The following is a 20512-nucleotide window of genomic DNA, read 5'->3' on the forward strand; positions in this document are numbered from 1 at the left end:
ATATATATATATACACACACACACTTATATGTATAATATGGCCAAATCAGTGGAAGGTAACAAAAAAGTACTTCAAAGAAAATTTATAGCTTTTAAATTCTACATTGTGAGAGAGAGGTCTGAAGTATAAAATCAATGATGCATGCTTTCATCTTAAGCCTTTAAAAAACGTTTAAAATTGAATTAACCCCAAAGAAAGCAAATGGTAGTGTAATAAAGAGTCTCGTTCTTTTTTTTGATGTTTGACTGTTGCACTTTCCAGCCTCTCCACTCTTACCCTACCGCACTGGAAGACAAATTATTAACAAAGCATAGGTATTCTCTCCCTTGGTGTCGGTGGCAAGTTCACACCATGCTAGTTCATATTGCGTCCAAGGTCTTCACCCTGCCCCTCCCCCAACCTAACCACAGTAAAAGCCAGGATCTCCTCTCCATGACCTCTCAAGCCATTCTTACGTCCACTTGTGAACCTGTCTTTATCTTCCCAGAAAACCTCATTATATGAGTAATAAACATTTTCATACCCTCTCAGTGTGTATTTGTGAAACTATCAATCTCAACATCTGATGTAAATTTGGGGTGGAGTGAGGGGGGTCCATTGCACACCCGTGGGGTAATACAATAGGGAATAATGGAGACAAGGGAAGAAATCAATGAAATAGAAGACAAATAATAGCCAAGACCCAAAAGATAAACAAAATTAGTTCTTTTATTTTTTTTAAGACTTTATTTGAGAGAGAGAGAGAAAGAGCCAGATAGTGAAAAAGAACAGGAGTGGGGAGGAGAGGGAGAAGCAGGCTCCCCACTGAGCAGGGAGCCCAATGTGGGGCTTGATCCCAGGACCCTAGGATCATGACCCGAGCTGAAGACAGACACTTAACCCACTGAGCCACCCAGGCACTCCGACAAAATTAGTTCTTGAGAAGATTATGAAGATGAGGGAAATAGAATAACTACTGGGTTAGAATGGTATATGAGGAAAATGGAGAATCTGAAAAGTAGTGGAGAGCTTTGACCCAGAGCAAAGAAAAAGGAAGTGGCCTTAGGATCAGGGATGCTTCTTTCACTGAGGAAGCTTCTTTGACTTGCCTTTTTCTCTATGAATGCCTTACAATATAATATACACATTGAGTCAAAATGATTTTAAGCAAGTCACACAGTGCTTTGTATACGTAATCCTGCTATTTTAATCAATGTTTTTAACCATGGAATGCATGGAGGGAGTTGAGCTCCCTGCCATCCCACCAACCACTGTCAACGCAACCTTTGAGAATTGCCTGGAAGGCTTTTCAAACTGTGCTTTCCTACTAATTTTTATTTGTTACTCTGCCACCTCCTACACTGACGAGGCCCTCTCCCTGGGTAAGTACTAACGCAGAGGGTGAGTCTCTGTCAGCAGCGCTAAAAATCAGTTCCTTTATGATTGTTCCATGGAAAAGTTTGAACACCATTTCCTAGCAAGAATTATAGGGCTGAGCTCCTCAGAGCACCACCTGAGGACCATGTGCAGCAGATTCATCCTGAGGATCTGCTTAAAATATGGATTCCTGGTCATACCCCAAACCCAACAAAGAGCCCACACCTCAACATGTGGCCCAGGTGGCCTTCCCACTCATAAAAATTGTAGAAATATCAATGTCGAGTATAATTAAACCAGAAAGAAGAAAATCCTCAACCTTACATGAATTTGGGGTTACCTGCTATCTTTTTTGTGATGACTGCTCTTAAATGTAAGGTAGCATCACTAGCATTTTAGAACTAAAGAGAAACTTACAATCACATTTCCTGGAATTATATAAATACGAAAACCAAGACCCAGATGGCTTGACTGTTTTATCCAAGTAATACAGAGTGAGGCTGAGCTTCAGGACCCAGAACTCACATCTCCTACCCATAGAAGGTTAATTCCCATCAACTACAATTATAATATTTTATTTGTGATCTTAGGCTGCCACAAATAATGGACTTGAAACAGAATGGAAACTTAATGAATGAAAGGACTGAAAAATAAAAGTCTCTTCATGCAATTGTAGACCATCAAGCACTGCTGGAAATCACATGGTCCATCAGAAGAGACATTTGGATAGCTTAAAGCTTAAAGTTCGTGCCTTCTGAAAAGGCATGAACTTCTATGCATTCACATTCCAACTGTTACCTAATAGAGCACATGGAGGGCTTTAACCCTTGGGCTGCTTGCCATATTTTTATCTTCATCTTCAGTCTTTCTAACAAAGGAATGTATAGGACATTACCATTAGAGTCATTTGCTCTACCTGGGGGCTATTTACTCTATTTGATTCATTTTTTAAAATATTGTTACATCCAAAGGCCAAAAAAAAAAAAAAATCTGATGAAGGCTTGTTTCAGGCTTGCTTATGTGATTTTGTACAAGTTAAATTAGTTAAGCAGAAATTATGCTGGCTAAAATGGATCTCTTGGTCTCTAAATCAATAGTAGAAAATTGTTTCTTAAAAATAATTTGAAGGGCATGCTGCTCAAATATATTTTAGCCAATCTATCAAACCTGAGGCTTGATGTTAATGACCCTAAGGGAAAGCCATGAGGAATGAAAGAATCCACAGATACAAAGATTGGAAAGAACATTCATGAGCACCTTCTTATACCGAAGTGCTACAGTATCCACCTCAAAGAATAAAATGAAAGAAATTCTGAGGAGTCAAGAGTAAAGGGATATCTGGGAATTTTAGGTAAAAAAGAATGAGGAGAGAATAGCAAGATCTCAACTTCAATTTCTTCACCTGAAACATCGAGATCATCACACCTGCTTCCCATGGTTTTGTACAAAACAAAACAAAATTAAAAAAACAAATTAGGGCACGAAAATTCCTGCCCCAAAGCATGGCACCTTAATCTAATAAATCAACATGAGCCAATCTAACATTTTTTAAAATTTACATATGGAGACACCTGGGTGCCTCAATCTGTTAAGTGTCTGACTCCTGGTTTCAGCTCAGTTCATGATCTCGGGTTTGTGAGATGAGCCCTGCACTGAGCTGTACACTCAGCATGGAATCTGCTTGGGAGTCTGTCTCTTCCTCTCCATATGCCCCTCCCCATTCTTGTGTGGGCGCTCTCTCTCTCTCTCTCTTTCAAATAAATAAATAAATTTTGTTTAAAAATTAACATATGGTAACTGGATAAGTTTATTTTTACTTTTAATTATGAACAATATCAAAATATGTAAAAGTAGAATTAATTATATAATGAATTCATCATATCCCTATTACCTAGATTTACTAATGATTAATTTTTGCCATATTTGTCACATTTATACACACACACATATATTTATACACACTCACACACAAGAACACTGAAAATTTTTTAAAGTAAATGAAAAACATTTCAACATTTCCCCATTAAATATTTCAGCATCCATCTCCTAAAAAGGTACATTTTCTTCATAACCCTACCATTATGACACATTATAAAACTAGCACTGATTTTTTTTATAATAGACTTTTTTTAAGAGCAGTTTTAGGTTTGCAGTACAAATGAGCAGAAAATAGAGAGAGTTCCCACATTGCCTTGTCCCACATATTCACAGCCTTCCCCATCAACATCTCACACCAGAGTGGTGTATTTGTTAAAATCAACAAATTGGCTTGACTTATTTCACTCAGCATAATCTCTTCTAATCCTGTCCATGTTGATACAAAAGTTGGGTATTCATCCTTTCTGATGAAGGCATAATACTCCATTGCATATATTACGACCATAACTTCTTTATCCATTCTTCTGTCAAAGGGCATCTTGGTTCTTTCCACAATTAAGCAACTGTGGCCATTGCTGCTATGAACATTGGAGTACAGACAGCCCTTCTTTTGACTACATCCGTATTTTGGGGATAAATACCCAATAGTGCAATTGCAGAGTCATAAGGTAGCTCTATTTTTAATTTCTTAAGGAATCTCCACACTGTTTTCCAAGGTGGATGCACCAACTTGCATTCCCACCAACAGTGTAAGAGGGTTCCCCTTTCTCCACATCCTCTCCAACATTTGTTGTTTACTGTCTTGTTGATTTTAGCCATTCTAACTGATGAAAGGTAGTATCTCAATATGGTTTTGATTTGAATCTCCCTGATGGCTAATGAATGATGAACATTTTTTCATGTGTATGTTAGCCACTTGTATGTCTTCTTTGGAGAAGTGTCTGTTCGTGTCTTCTGCCCATAAGTCAAGCAGAGAGAGTCAATTATCATATGGTTTCACATACTTGTGGAGCATAAGGAATAACACGGAGGACATTGGAAGATGGAGAGAAGTGAGTTGGGGGAAATCAGAGGGGGAGACAAACCGTGAGAGACTGTGGACTCTGAGAAAGAAAAGAGGGTTTTGGAGGGGAGGGGTGGGGGATTGGGTGAGGCTGGTGATGGGTATTGTGGAGGGCTAGTATTGTACGGAGCATTGGGTGTGGTGCATAAACAATGAATTTTGGAACACTGAAAAAAAATTAAATTAAATTAAAAATAAATAAATAAATAAATAAATAAATAAATAAAAGCAACGAATCTACATTGCCATACCATTATCACACAATGTCTATAGTTTACATTAAGATTCTTGGTGTTACACATTCTGTGGATTTTGACAAACTGTGAAGTCATATGTATCTACCATTACAGAATGGTTTCACTCCCTAAAAATTCTCTGTGCTCTGCCTATTTGTCCTTCCCTCCCACCTAATACCTGATCTTATTATTGCCTCCCAATTTTACTTTTTCCAGAATATCATATAGTTGAATCGTTAAGCAGCCTCTTCAGACTGGCTTCTTTCACTTAGTAATATGCGTATAAGTTTTCTTTACGTTTTTTCAGAGTGTGAAGCTCATTTCTTTCCAGTACCAAACAATATCTTGTTGTCAGGATGTACCATGGTTTATTTATCCATTTACATATTAAAGGACATCTTGGTTGTTTCCACGTTTAAGTAATTATGAATAAAGCTGCTACAAATGTCTGTATGTAAGTTTTTGTGAAAATACACATTTTCAACTCATTTGGGTAAATACTGAAAAGTGTTATTATTAGATCATGCAGTGAGAATATGCTTAGTTTTTTAAGAAACTGCTAAACTGTCTTCCAAATTGGTTATACCATTTTGCACTCCCACTAGCAATGAATGAAGAGTTCCCATTCCTCCATAACCTCACCAGTGTTTCGTCTTGTCACTGTTTTGAATTTTGGCCAAATAGGCAGGTAATGGTATCTTGTTTTTTTAAATTTGCATGACATTTAGCATCTTTTAATATGCTTATCATGACATTCATTTTCTTATTGTTGAGTTTTAAGAGTTCTTTACGTTTATCAAATAACAGTCCTTTTCCAGATATATCTTTGGAAATATTTTCTCCCATTCTGTGGCTTGTCTCTTCAGTTTCTTAATACTGTCTTTCACAGACTAGAAGTTTTTAATCAAGTTCTGCTTAAAAATTATTTCTTTCCTGGATCATGCCTTTGGTGTTGTATCTGAAAAGTTATCACCATTCCTAACGTCATCTAAAATGTCGCTAATATTATCTTCTAGAAATTTTGTGGTTTTGTATTTTACATTTATGTCTATGATCAATTTTGAGTCAACTTTTGTGAAAAGTGTAGTTTGTGTCCAGGTTCTATTTTGTTTTGGGATTTTGTTTGTTTTTGGCATGTGGATGTCCAGTTGTTCCAGCACCATTTGTAGAAAAGACTTTCTTTTCTCCATTGCATTTTTTACTCTTCTATCAAAATTCGGTTGACTATTATCTGTGTTAGTCTATTTCTGGTTTCCTTATTATGTTACATTGATCTTTCTTATACCAATTCCACACTCTCTTGATTACTGCAACAGCTAACCTTTTTCATATCTTCTAACATCCTGTCTATATCCCAATTTCCTTGATTATCCCAGCAACATCCCTGGGGGGGAGGTGGAGAACAATGCTTTTTTTGGAGATAGTTCTTTTGTGAGAAAATTTTAAGAATCTAAGAACAAAAACAGACAATGGAAGAATGTCCGTAAAGTCCAAAACTTTCTGGAAAATACATCCTTTTTTATAACTGAGACATAAAGATAGAAAAATCCACTCTACCACAGAGAAAGATCTCACTGAAATAAATGTGCCACTCCAGAGATAATTATTTCTAAAAGCAATTCAATCCGAATGAAGGGTAGCCAAGATTTTTCTCTACTAATTTTGCAACTTATCATCAATTAAATCTGAAATTCTACCTCATAGCTTAAAGGTCTTATCATCTCATATATGACTAGTACATTACAAATTTATATGTAGAGTAGGAATTTATGTTCTTAGCAACATGCCTTTTTTCAAATAATAACATCTCAAGGGTTTCTGCAGGAATGAAATGAGTTCATATACATTATGACCAATGCCTGTCACATAGTAAGTGCCACAAAAGTATTATCAATGATTATATGATAGAATAAAATCTTTAAAGTGTATATGAATCTTCTAGAAGGTCTGTGTTATAATCTAGTATCACAGAGATTTTGAGACGGTAAGTATGTGTTCGTTCTCAGGAATGTGCATTCTAATTAGTACCTCAGGTTTCCTGAGATAAGGCAATAGATCGCATTTTAAAAACAGTATTATTGAGTTTTAGCAAGACATAAGGATGAGAGAGAATTGGTATGTCATAAAAATAAAGTGGATAGTATGAGAAAAGGAAAGACTCAGCAAAATAACAAGAAAATCAACGGACAATCTAGAGGGTCTGCTATGTATAAAACTGTGATAGAAAATGGGGCATGGGGACAAAGACATAAAATACAAACTCTTCTGTGTGTGTGTGCATGTGTGCATGTGTGTGTGTGTGTGTGTGCGTGCAAATAAGGTAATGCCTGTTCTTAGAGACTCTGCCACTCACCCACATGTCCCAAGACACAAGCTTTTGAAAATTCACGTAACTGCAACAGAGCAAAGGGGCAGTTTAAAAATAATCACAGAGAAGAGAAATTTCATTCTCCCCATAAACCACACAGAGAAGTGATTTTTAAGACAAATTTTAAAGAAAATCTGATTTGCCATCTTTTTTTTTTTTTTAAAGATTTTATTTATTTATTTGACAGAGAGCGCAAGTAGGCAGAGAGGCAGGCAGAGAGAGAAGGGGAAGCAGGCTCCTTGTGGAGCAGAGAGCCCGATGCGGAGTTCGATCCCAAGACCTGAGCCCAAGGCAGAGGCTTAACCCACTAAGCCACCCAGGCGCCCCTGATTTGCCATCTTTTGAGTGTCATTTCCAATTGTAACCGAGAAGTCACCTTTGGAAAAATAATAATAATGATGATGATGATGATGCAAGGTCTATACCCTTGACCTTCATTCAGATAAGTATTGCAATGAAGCAGAATACAATGTATCTTTTCATGTTTTTTAAAATCAATGAATGAAATAGATTAATATTCTATGGACTAAACATATGCAGATATGGAGATGGAGATTTATGTATGTAATTGTTTTCTTCCTTTTTTTTCTATCAGTAATTAATTTGCATATTTCATAGAAAACGTACATACACTATTTCTCCATATAGAAGAAACAGAAACACAGAGAAGACTCAAGGAAATGCCCCAATATTAAGTGATCTAAATGGGAACCCGTGGAGGGTTCCTCATTACTAATAGAAGAAATGATTCAAGTAAAAGCAAAATAAAAAATATGCTTTTAAAAGCCATATTATTTCTGAGCATTATGGAAAGTTTCTCAGCAATCTCTGAGAAGCTGCTGGCTTCTGTTGAGCACTGTTTGTTCTCATTGTCTCTGACTTATAGATCGTATCCCTGATACTGTCACCAAATCATTGAATGATCTTGGGATAGTTTCTTGCAAAACTTGGTTTCTCTGTTTACGAAATGAGAGTAGTAATCCTTGACACCCTCGTGCTTCACTGAGGTATTTCAAAAATTAATGAGTCACAAAGGCTTTGAGCTGTTCTGATCAAAGGTGCTGTGTATAACTACAAAGAATTGTTATTATTTACCAGTAGCCCCTTTTTATTGTGCCACTAATGAGCATTGTGGTCAGCAATAACTTATTAGGGGGGAAAGAGAGGTGAAAGTTAAAAAGGCTGTTTCTCTCCATATTCAGATATAATTCTTGTTAATATTAATTGGTGTTAGGCAGACATATTGAAAAATGGGCTTCCTGTAGTCTAACAGTTCCTGTTGGGAAGTCTTTGTAAATTACTTACCCAATATTGTGGGGTTAGAGGATTGTGCATACTGGGACTTTTTCTTGGATGTGTGTAAATTCTACAGAGAACTCATGTTTCAACCGACTTGGTACATAGGACTCAGCATCAAAACTTCTCATTAAGATGATTTTCTTATATATCCTTTTTTTTTTATTTTAATGATCCTCAAGCAATTTCATTGATAATTATCTTTCTCTCTCTCCACACACACACACACACACACACACACACACACATACACACACACACTTTTTTTTTGCATCTCACTTTTTTTTGGAAATGAGGTCATTCAAATTTTCACTTCAAGAAGCTAAGAGTCAAATAGTTGGGTTTTGCTGGAAATTTTCAACCCCAGGATTATACATGTGTTTTCTGTTTTTTCTCAAACCATGCTCCACTGTACCATACATTCTATATTCTAAAACATTAAATGCTCATAGTGAGCAACTGAACTGGCAAAAAATGGTACACATTCAGCCATGTTTGAAAAGATTTCATCCTTTCCAAATTGATAGATGGCACAGAATCGTGGTGGTACAAATCAGATTTCATATGATTGAAGAAAAGTTTCTAAACATTAACCATAAAGTAGGTAATTTTATTTTATTTTGTCTCTCCTAAAAGTGCATGTCAAAAATCTTCTTCCAGGAATATTTAGAAGCACTTTGGGTCCCTGATAGGCAAGAAGGAGTGCAACTTCTCAGAGCCTTGGCAGTCCACCTGTCTCTGAACAGCCTTCTTTCTCAGCCTGAGGGCTCTCTGCCATGCAAAGCTCTATCCTAAAATAAACAAAGCACTCAGCCACTAGAAGCACTTCAGCTGAAACGTCTGTGAAACAAGTACATTCTTCAGGACTCAGGGCAAATGAATTTTTCATGAGCTAAGATCTATGCAGAGAAGTTTTCATGAAAACTTAGTATTTTTTTAAGGAAGAGTTCTACAGACTGAATTGTGTTCCAGCAAAATTCATATGTTTAAACCTTAATCCCCAAGGTGACTGTAGTGGAGATGGGGCCTTTTGGAAATAATTAGATTTCGATGAGGTTGTTGAGGGTAGAACCTTCATTATGGGATTACCACCCTTATAAGGAGAGCCAGAGAGTTTGTGGTCTCTCTCTTTCCCTACCATGTAAAGGTATGGGGGAAGGCAACCACCTACAAGCCAGGGAGAGGAATCTCTCCAGAAACCACCCACATGGGCACCCTGATCTCAGACTTCCAGCCTCCAGAAGAGTGGGAAACAAATATCCGTTGTTTAAGCCACCCAGGCTGTAGTATTTTGTTATGACAGCTAGAGTTAAAGAATACAAAGAACAGTAGCCACAGGCTGTCATGACTTAGTTTCGTCTTAACATATAAAAATTCTAACCAGATTCATTGACCTTAGGAAGATATGTTAGGAGGTGAATGGTTCAGATGTTTTGCCAGTATTCCTTTATCCAATATGCTAGGTATCAAATACCTGTTCAATAAATAGCTAATTAGCAAATACTGAACTCAAGGATGGGTGTTGGGTAGAAAGACATACAAACAGGACAAAGCTCCTAATTTCAAGGTGAGCAGAACATGACAATGATATGTCACTCAGAGAATGCAAGATAGGATTTGACAAGAAGAGAGCAGATTAAGCTTCCTAAAAAAGAGAGAAAGAAAAAAAAAGAAAGAAAAAATAGTAGAACGTGATTAACTACAAATTGTGGAGAAGAATTTTATTTTTAATATGGTATGTATTTGGGGAATGACAGTCCTTTTTTAAGGTGAAACAAGCTATATAAGGTATGAATTCAATAGTAGGTAGTGTAAAATGCTAGCCACTTCTTTTTAATGCTCTGTATTTTTAAAAATAACAATGATTATCTTGTAATTCATTCTTTCTTGGACATTATTTTACCAGCTTACCTCCAAGGAATGTCACTGAGTCTTTAAGCTATGATAAAAATGTCCCAGCTTTGGTTTTTTGGGGGGTTTTGAGTTTTTTGTTTTGTTTTATCAAATACAAGATGAAATAGTGTCATCACTCACTTCATAAGATATATTGGTCCATATTTCCTATAAAATAATTTAAAAGATGTCAAAAGCACTTAATTGGCTTAGAATGTCACTTCCTCCAAAATACCAGATAAATGACAGACAGTTTTACATTAAAAGCCATATTCCTTGAATACTATGAACTGCCACTAACAATATATTATAATGGTTAAGACCCTCTGTTTGAATCCTGGCTCAGCAACTTAGCTACAAACCCTCAATTAGCCTTGCTATGACTCATGTTGCTCTTCTATAACATGAAAATAATAATTTGTTCTTAAGGCCGTTGTGAGGTTAAGTTATGTGAAGTGTGTAAAATAGAATCGGTAAGCATGCAATGAATGTTCACTACTATATTATTAAAGAAACTTTTTCTGATTTGGATGTCATTTCCTTTTCTTATCTAATTGCTCTGGCTAGGACTTCTAGTACTCTATTTAATAAAAGTGGCAAAAGTGGGCATTCTTGTCTTATTCCAGATCATTCAGGAAAAGCTTTCACCTTTTCACCACTATGATGTTAGCTGTGGGCTTGTCATAGATGGCCTTTATTATATTGATGTGCATTTCTTTATACCTAATTTGTTGAGATTTTTATGACAAGTGAAATAAGCTAGACAGAAAATGACAAATACTATATGGTATCTTTTATATGTGAAATCTTAAAAAAAAAAAACAAAAAAAAAAAAAAACAAAGTCAAATTCATAGAAACAGAATAGAATGGTAGTTGTCCCAGTGGGGAATATGAGAAACGGAGAGATGTTGATCAAAGGTACAAACTTTCAGTTATAGGTTGAATAAGTTTGAAAGATCTAAGGTATAACATCAGGACTATAGTTAATAATACTAGACTGTACTAGTTTTTGCTAGTTTTGCTAAGATAGTAGATCCTAAGCAATCTCACCAAAACAAACAAAAGAGTATATCAAGTCATCACATTATATACTTTAAATATATTACAGTTTTATTTTTCAATTATACCTCAATAAATCTGTAAGAGATAAAAGAGCCTTTTTCTCTAGTCTATGACACAAATATTTTTAACTATAATTGAGATATGTATGAAAGTATCAAATTCAAACACTCCACATAGTGACATTAGACTGTAGTAGAGAAAATTAATATCAGAAAACATTTATATGCTAAAGATAGCCATGAGAATTTTACCCTCCCAGTTATCCACAGAATTCACTCACTTATTTATTCATTCATTTAAAAATGAGGGTATACTTCATGTTTTCTGCCAGACTCTGCACTTGGTGTTGAACATAAAAAACAAACAAACAAACCCAACAACAACAACAAAAACAGGATCTTCATGTAAAGAAGCTCATGGAATAAAGCATAAGTATCTTTACTTATTTACTGAGGTACTACTGTAAGTGTTAAATATGTGTGGGGGTTCCCTTCTCTTGAACACAATGTAGCATTCTCATTTCTGTCCTATTTAACAAAAGTTTTCATTTGCTGATATATAACTGAGGGCTGAGTTTCTGAAGGAAATTTGGTTATACAAGGAACTTATAAGAGAATGGGAGGAATTGGGCAAAGGAGAGTTGAATTATTAAATAATTTGTCAAACTGACACTGTTTTGTTTTACAAATATATGTAATAAAATCATATTTTGTGTGGCATTCTCAGCATGATGAAGTTGCAAAAAAAAAAAAAGTTATATAAAAAGTAACATGGTTTGCCCTCAAATAGCAAACAAGAAACCCTTTCATCAATATCTGTGTTTCAGAAATGTCCCTCTGTCTTCCTGAAGGTGAGAGGATATCTGGTCAAAAGGCTAACTGACAGCCAGTTGAGCTTGCCTTGAACTATGAGCAAGCCTGATTGTTGGTTGGTGGTGGACTACCTACTGAGAAAAAGACAAAGGGGAATGGCTAGACATGTCAGGAACCACTTTACTACAATTTGAAATTCAGTAGTTTAGAACAGGATCTAGAAGTTTAATAGAATATGACAATCTACTGGGATTATTCAGCTCCCCTGCTTTGTTTTTTTCCAACACATAGTTTAACACATATAAACCTATACTCCAAAACATGACACTTTCTCCTTCCTTGACCCAATTCCAAGCAATAGTAGCGTGGCTTCATGTTCTGGAACATGTACCAGTAGGCTCCTAGGAGTACATGAGTCATACTCTATGGCTTACGTGACTACTAAAAGAAAGGCATTTACCATTCATCTGAAATAAAGAATTTTTGTTCTTTAGATTTGTATCCAATAATACAACCTCAAATTCTCTGACAGTTCAGAGATACTGAATTTTCAGTTCTAAGAAATTATGCTAATGTAGATTTTTAAAGAATGATCAGCTCACCCAGTCTCTAGATATACAAAATGTTATCCCTGGACCATGTTTGTACACCAGAGATAGATGCCTATAGAATTAGTTGCCTTAGTCATTCTGTTGTGCTATGTGCCCACACATTTTTTCATGATAGAAATTTCTTCAGTGACCCCAATTGCCTAATTATCAGATTTAATAGTGCCTACTACTGGAAAGGAGAAAGGAAAGATGGAGAAAAATTTATGTTCTAATATCAACAAAAAATCTTGTGAACCACAGCAAAAAAAAAAAAAAAAAAAAAAAAAAGAAGAAGATAAGATGTAAAATAAATTTCAATGAAAAAAGTAACAACTCATAATATTTTTTGTTTTGTAAATCTCTTTTTTCTTAGAGGTGCTGATAAAATGTGAACTGACAGTAAGTAAATAAACAATTGATTGTGGCTGCATTAGGTAAAGATTTTCAGAGCAAAGATAACATCACTGAAATGTGTTTACTCATTCTAAATAGTAACCTGCTGCTCCTCCAATGCCAGTCTGCTTTGGCAAAAATGTCTCCATCTGAACATTCTGGGATGTTCAAAATGTATGCCAGGTAACTAATAAGGAATTAAAAAATAAATACATAAAATGGGAGCTAAGTAAGGAAAAATTGGAGTGCCAAAAATTGGACAGCACTTTTTTTAATATAGATTTAACACATATTAAAACTGAAAGGGATTCCATGAGGTTTTAATTTGGAAAATTGTATTTCTGCTCTGGAGAGCCATCTTTCACATTTATAATAATGTGGCATTTTCCCTGCCTACGTCAGAAAAGGCACTGAATTAGCTGATGCTTGCCAACTATGGACCATGACAGGATCATTATGGTTTCCCTTGAATTAACATGTGGAAAGGCACTACTGCTTTTTTTTTTTTTCTCTATGAAATAATGTTAGCACTCTTGTTCTGTTTATCTCTAGAATTTTATTCATTATATCTTCATTTATATTTACATTTAATGTAATATTTAAGAATTGATAGATAAGCTACTGTATTGGTTAAATAATAAAATAGAAGTTTAGCTCATATAAATGTCTTTAGTGATTTTAAAACTCCACTAATCTCTAAAAGTTCTCTATGCTAACCACAGTGTAGAATATGCTCTGGCTTATAGAAAATATGCTGATTAATCTGTTAAAGTGTCTTATGACATCCATCTTTTATTTGTGGAGATCTTATTATGGATTTTACATGTCTACATTTTCTCTCATATTCAAGAGTGAGGGATCATACTTGACTCTCATTCACACATGCTAGACTTGTTTCAAAATTGCCCATTGCCAAATGTCAGGCAGTTATGAAAAAATTTAGAAAAGTAGGGCTAGCTGCCAATACACACTGATGAGCTTTTCAGACTGTCTCCATGAAAGACGCTTGGTTCAAGCTAATATATTATTTCAACACTATCCTAGATGCTATATCTCATTTTTAAAATCAAGACAAAAACTTGGGGTGCCTGGGTGGCTCAGTCAGTTAAGCATCTAACTTTTGCTCAGGTCAGGATTCCAGGGTCCTGGGATCAAGACCCACATTAGGCTCCTTGCTCAGAAGCAAGCTTGCTTCCCCCTCTCCCTCTGCTGCACCCCTGTGCTCTCTCTCTCTCTGTCAAATAAATAAATATTGTTTTAAATTAAGAATAAAATCAAGACAAAAACTTAAAATAATTTTCCTTACTGTAGTATATTAAATATAAACCATTTCTCAAAACTTCCCATAAGCATGGCTTCCTAATGAAATAAACTAAATATATGAATTATTATTAAAATTCAGAGGAAAACCTAGTTATCTGCAACTGATTAAGGGCAGATACTTCACATAAAGTAAATATGAGCAAATGTCCAGGAAAACACTTCCCTCTGGTAGATAAAAAATAAAATAAAATAATTTTATTTTTAATTCAATACTTATTCGAAAAACAATGCATTATTGCTTCCCTGGATTTCTTCTGTGAATAAATTTATTAACGTTATGCACTTAATTGCTGAGATTTATTTCTTACTGGATAATTCTCAGATCCAAGTCATATCATGTCTTTCTTATAAGCTTTCTAATGTCTACAAGATATATAAAGTCAGTGCAAATATTTCTGAAGAGTTTTATATACTCAGGTAACTAAACAATTAACAATTAACAATTAAAGTAACAGGTCGTCATTTGCATAGCCCTTGAAATGGGACCTCTCAATTGACTCCAAGACTCAGTTGACTCTCAAATGCACACCCATTGCACTTTTGGTTTTGTAGTACTCAGTAGTATTTTTTTTCTCCCGGAAACACATCAACTGTCAGGATCTCTATCTGTTGAGTTTTCCCACCATAATCTCTGTACCAGACAATTCCCAACCCAGTCCCATGATGTTTAGTAAAGGTCGTTTTCATCTCTTTTTTTGTGGTCTCGATTCTTTTGTCACCCCACATCCACCACTAGAGGCCACAAAATGTTGAGATGACAAGACATCCACCCAGTTTCCACATCCATTAATAAGTATAGATAAATAGTTTGAGAATGGACTCACCAAACAGCTCTCACCTCTACTGGGACCTTCTCCTATCCCCATTTAAACACCTTGACTTTGGGACACCTGAGTGGCTCAGTTGGTTAAGTGTCTGCCTTCAGCTCAGGTCATGATCCCAAGGTCATGGGATCGAGCCCCATGTTGGGCTCCTACTTCTCTCTCTGCCTCTCCTCCATGTTTGTGCCTTCTCTCTCTCTGATAAATAATCTTTAAATAAAAAAATAAACACCTTGACTTTTTAAAGTATCAGTTCACTCTTACAACAGCCATAAAAAGTAAATATAAGTAGGATGCCTAGGTGGCTCTGTCAGTTAAGTGGCCAATTCTTGATTTTGGCCCAGGTGGTGATCTCATGGTTGTGAGATTGGGCCCCACATCCAATTCCATGCTTAGTGCTGAGTCTGCTTGAGATTCTTTCTCTCCCTCTCCTTCAGCCCTTCCTTCCACTCCTACCTTCTCTCTCTCTCTCCCCTTCACTCTAAATAAATACATAAAATCTTAAAAAAAATACAAAAAACAAACACAAAAAAGTAAGCATAGGTAACAGTCTCAACAAATATGTAACATAAGTCATAAGAAAAGAGAAACATCAACCGCTGGCCATTTGGATACATATTAATCCCCACGACCCCCATAAAAGGCTTAAGTTATTTCATCCTACTTTATAGAAAGATTCAAATTCATATAAATATCAGAACCAAGGTTGAAAGCCATGAACTCCAAGACCAAGTCTGAAGTACTTTCCTACACACAGAACTTCCTGACACCATTGAAGGTGAGAACACAGATGACCATTTTTTCTCTCCCCCCTGCCCTTGCCATTTAAAGAGCACTTCCTCTGTGCTGGATTCTTTATGAAAGGCTCCTCTCCTCCTCCTAAAAATGGTCTGAAGTAAGTACCACTCCCCAGTGATATTTTTTCCTATTTAGCCTGAATCAGCCTATCTTTCTTCTTGGGGTAAATGAAATAAAACTAGTTGAAATAAATTTAAATTGTGTGAGGACTGGGATTGATATTGATAAATAGCATGAGTTCTGCTTGCTAAAAAATGTATAAAAAATAAGGGGAAAGATTTAGGCAAATCATGAATCATGTGTTCTATACAGGGGTGTGTTGGCAAGTAAAATCAGTGGACGATATATAGGACAGACATTTCAACTTGCTGTTTTAAAAAGAGACATTATCTTATATTTCTCGATATACATTTGATACTCACCTGTTCCAAGGAAGAACTTTCAAGCAGAATTATACTTTTCTGAACATGTCCCTCAGAGGCCTCACCATAGGCAGAGGTGGCGTGGGGCTCAGGTCTCTCTCTGGAACTCTCTGGCTTTTCAGAATCCACAATCTCCTTGAAGCTCTCATCTATTTACCCCAAGAAAATCACACAAGATTTGACTTGGCTCTTTATCACTTTAACAGTGGCTTGCCACACAGTCATCTAACCACATTTTTTCTTATTGGGGATAAAGCCTGGTTTTCGATAATCTACAGTTTAGCAAGTTATTTTCTGTTTAATGTCCTGGGAAATTGCTAAAGCCCAGAACAAGTTTTAAGATTAAAAAACAAGCCTGATGCCAACAACTTTTGTTCTTCCTGTCATGTTCCCAAAGTGAGTCAAGTACAGGCTCTAAATGAAAGCCTTTTTCTCACTTACCAAATTACCTCCTGAAGGGTAGATACGCCACTTTTCTGTTTGTTAACATTACATGTTGTTTACCTCACCGTCTCACCACTACTCACCGCTTTGCTGAAATCAACTTAGGAGATGAATAGGTGTAGGAGAAGCTGGAGCCCTTGGGTTCATTTTTCAAGTTAGGATCCCTGAGAACAGTTCCTGAGCTTTGCAAACACAGAAGGACTTCATCTGGGCTGCCTTGTTTATTTGCATAGAAATGCCTGCATTTATATAAATGGTATGTGTATTTTCTTTCTCTCTCTATCTTCTGAAAACAGCATCATCTACAAAATGCATCTATTCATCTAGCTAGAGGTACACTGTAAATATACAATAATCCTCTCTCTTCCAGGCTTGGGTGAAAATGCTGGAAGATAAAATATGGAATTTTTGCATGCCTCCAAAATTAGGATTTTAACAAAAACCTAGATACTTTTTAACCAAAGGAAGAGAGCCCAGTGTCCAACAGGACATGAGGTGGGTTACTGGAGAGGAGAACTGGGCTGCTGCTACCAGAAGACTGCTTTCTTTGCTCACTCGTTCACCGTATTACCTTGCACAAATTCTTAAACTTTCTAAGTCTCCATTATATCCTCCTGTACAATATAGCTGACTATATAGTACCGATGAACAGTGCCTGACTATTCATTTTGTAAATTCCATAAGAGTTTGGAAAGCTCACAAATGATTTCGAAAGCCTATCAGGTGTACCTGGGCGGTTTCCAGGATCCAAGCTGCAAAGACTTGTCAGAATGGAAAAGACATAATAAGTATAAAAGTGCATTGCCCAATGCCTAGCATGCACACACACACAGAAAGATACTCAATACGTATTTGCTGACTCACATACTAGACTGAAAATATAGAGATCTCTTTAATTTAAACATAGCCATTATTTATGCTTAATTTTATGTGTCTGCATGGCTAGACTACGGTGCCCAGCTATTTGTTCAAACACCAGTGTAGACGTTGCCATCAAAAGTAATTTTTAGATGTGATTAACATTTATATCAATAGACTTTGAACAAAGCAGATCCCCCTTCATGAAGTGAAAGGGCCTCATCAAGTCATTTGAAAGCCTTAAGAGTAAAGATTAGGGTTTCCTCCAAAAAGAAGGAATTGAGCTTCAAGACTACAACATTATCTCTTACTTGAACTTCCAGCCTTCTGCCCTGCGGAATTGTGACTCAAGACTTCAACTCCTGCCTGAATTTTATATCAACTCTTACCTGAATCTCCACCCTACCATTGTGTCCTAAGGGTTTCAGACTTGCCAGCTGCCATAAATCTCTCTCTCTTTCTATTGGTTCTATTGGATTCTGCTTCTCTGGGGAATCCTGACTAATTTTTCATTCAAGTAAGGATCCCTCAAAATGAGGGATCAAGCTGGCCTGAAAAATGAGTCTGCTTGGTTTACAAAGACAAAAAGAAATAAAAAGTTACACAAAATGATAGTAAAAAAAAAAAAAAAGCTAAGGGGAACTGTATCTAGGCAGGAATAAAAATTTTAGAGGATGCCATTCTATAAATGGGGATAAAAAAGGCAGCCTATCTTTCAGGATTGCTAGGAGGTTTAAGTAAGATAATACTTACCCTATTTAGAATTGAACAGTGGTTAGGATGATGCCAGACACCTGGTCAGCACTCACCAAATGTTTAGCTGGTATTAATGTTTTTATCATTATCAATTATCTTCATTATTCTCTGTGTGTGTGCTTATGATGTCTGCCCATGTATTAGCGAATAATTTAATCCCCATAACTACTCCATTGTGGGAGGGATTGTATCCATTTGGCAGAAATGACAAAGAAAGATTAAGAAATTGGTCCAAGGTGATGGTTACCAAACGGAGAAGATTAAGCATAAATTCAATGGAAAAATAACTAAAAATATAGAGGACTTAACCATGACCCCATCTCCTCACAAGTATTTTAAGGAATTATTTAAATAAGAAAGAGACAATGATCCCTTGAGAAGAACTAAGCACACACTGAGAAGAAAAAAAAACTTAATGAATTTAAATACACGTGGATACAACAATTTACTCTTAATGCTTTGGTAAAATCTCAAGTGTGGTTCTGGCATGAATTTATATGCATTAACCTAAGAATTTAGATTTTAGTTTTTAAGGGATTATCTTTAAATTCCTAGATTAATACACATGAGAATTACTTAAAGAGCCTAACATTCACAAGTATGAATTCCCATGCTAAGATTGAAAACAATATAGTGCTTGTCTTCTACCACCCAAAGCATTTCTCTAAGAGCTAAAACATACTCTTTAAAAAGAGTGGCATATAGCACCATATTAGAGAATCCAAATATGTCATATCCCATTGTAAGATCCTTCAAAGCAAGTAAATCACTTTCACTATGTAGGGTTATAAGTCCTATTGAATTCCAGAAAACTGGGCCATAGTTACCTTTCCCCCCAGCTTTAGCTATATTTAAGTATTTGTAACCATCAAACACACATAGGTCCTCAGTGAGTGGTTATATTTAGAAAACACAGATCAACATTTGCAAGAACACATCTTGATGAATTTATAACTAATGTTAATACAAAAGATAGAAAATAATTTTTAGTCTCCTACCTTGGGCTTCTCCTTGTTCACTCTTGTCAAACAGCCTCATTAATCGATCACAGAGAATTCTATTATCAACTTGTAGAGGTGCTAAAAGAACATATTTATGATAACTTACTCATCAGTTAATACATAAATATGCAAATTGAATTACAAAAATATAATTGATTGTGGCTCTTTAGTTATTCTACAGGTCATAGACACAAATTCTATTCAATATGCTGCCTTCCTCTGAAATTAAAAAAAAAAAAACCTTTTTTAAATCAATGATAACTGGAACAATGACTTTCAAATGTATGTTGCAATGTATTCATAATAGAATACTTCTTCTCCAAAAAAATGATCTAATATTCAGTGGATTATGACATACACTACACAAAAATTATTTCAGAACAAGCCATTATGGTTTGTCAAATCATACAACAGAATATACATGCAAAATGAATGAGTGTCTTCCACTACCTACTCTCTGCATATCCTATTTTTTTACTGCATATATGTAAGAAACAACAAACTTAAGTGGCATTAGGTGGTCTTAAATTCTTTTATATACGTTATTGCAATGTAAGAGCAAATATACATGCTACTTAGTTCTTTTGTGAATTTAAAGTAACAAGGTTATGTCATTAAAAATTGGAAACCAGCCAATCAACCAAACATATAAACAAAAAACACATGATCAAAAAAAAAAAAAACAAAACACAGTTCTGGAAAAGGGTTTAAAGAGTCTTTCTAGGTAGATCTGCCACTGGATAGAACCAAACATAAATTATGCAAATTTGGATGACCACCCCAGTCTTAGAATATACATATATACATCAAACATGGCTCCCCTTCCTCTAAGAGGCAAGTGAACTAGCTAAACTGTGGTTGTACTCTTACAGAGGTAGTTTTTAAAAAGTCAACATATTTCTCCTACTTCGTACTTTGGACTCCATGGGTGAGCCAACTCTGAGGATGGTAGTTGATTCTGCAATTCACATCTGAAACTCCAGTAGCAAGTGTTCTAGAAGAGCCTTGAGGGGTATTCACTGTCCAAGTGAGAACTTCCTGAAAATTCTAGGTCTCCCCTTTCCATCCATCCCTATGATCTTTGGAACATCCGTGTTGGAAAGAAGTTCACTGTAGCCTGTGCTCATGGACTTGGGATGA

The 20512-nt window shown here is 35.8% G+C and overlaps 1 protein-coding gene across 1 annotated transcript in view; it reads right to left on the reverse strand.

The window, feature by feature from the left end:
• OFCC1 (orofacial cleft 1 candidate 1) overlaps positions 1-20512 on the reverse strand; it is a 119519-nt gene that overhangs the window by 24245 nt on the left and 74762 nt on the right. The window contains 1 exon segment of the mRNA XM_032861420.1: positions 16314-16462. Within this exon segment, the coding sequence (XP_032717311.1) occupies positions 16314-16462 (149 nt within the window).

This window comes from Lontra canadensis, unplaced genomic scaffold (assembly GCF_010015895.1).
Source record: "Lontra canadensis isolate GAN:19392208 unplaced genomic scaffold, GSC_riverotter_1.0 scaffold21, whole genome shotgun sequence".
Classification (NCBI taxonomy): Eukaryota; Metazoa; Chordata; class Mammalia; order Carnivora; family Mustelidae; genus Lontra; species Lontra canadensis.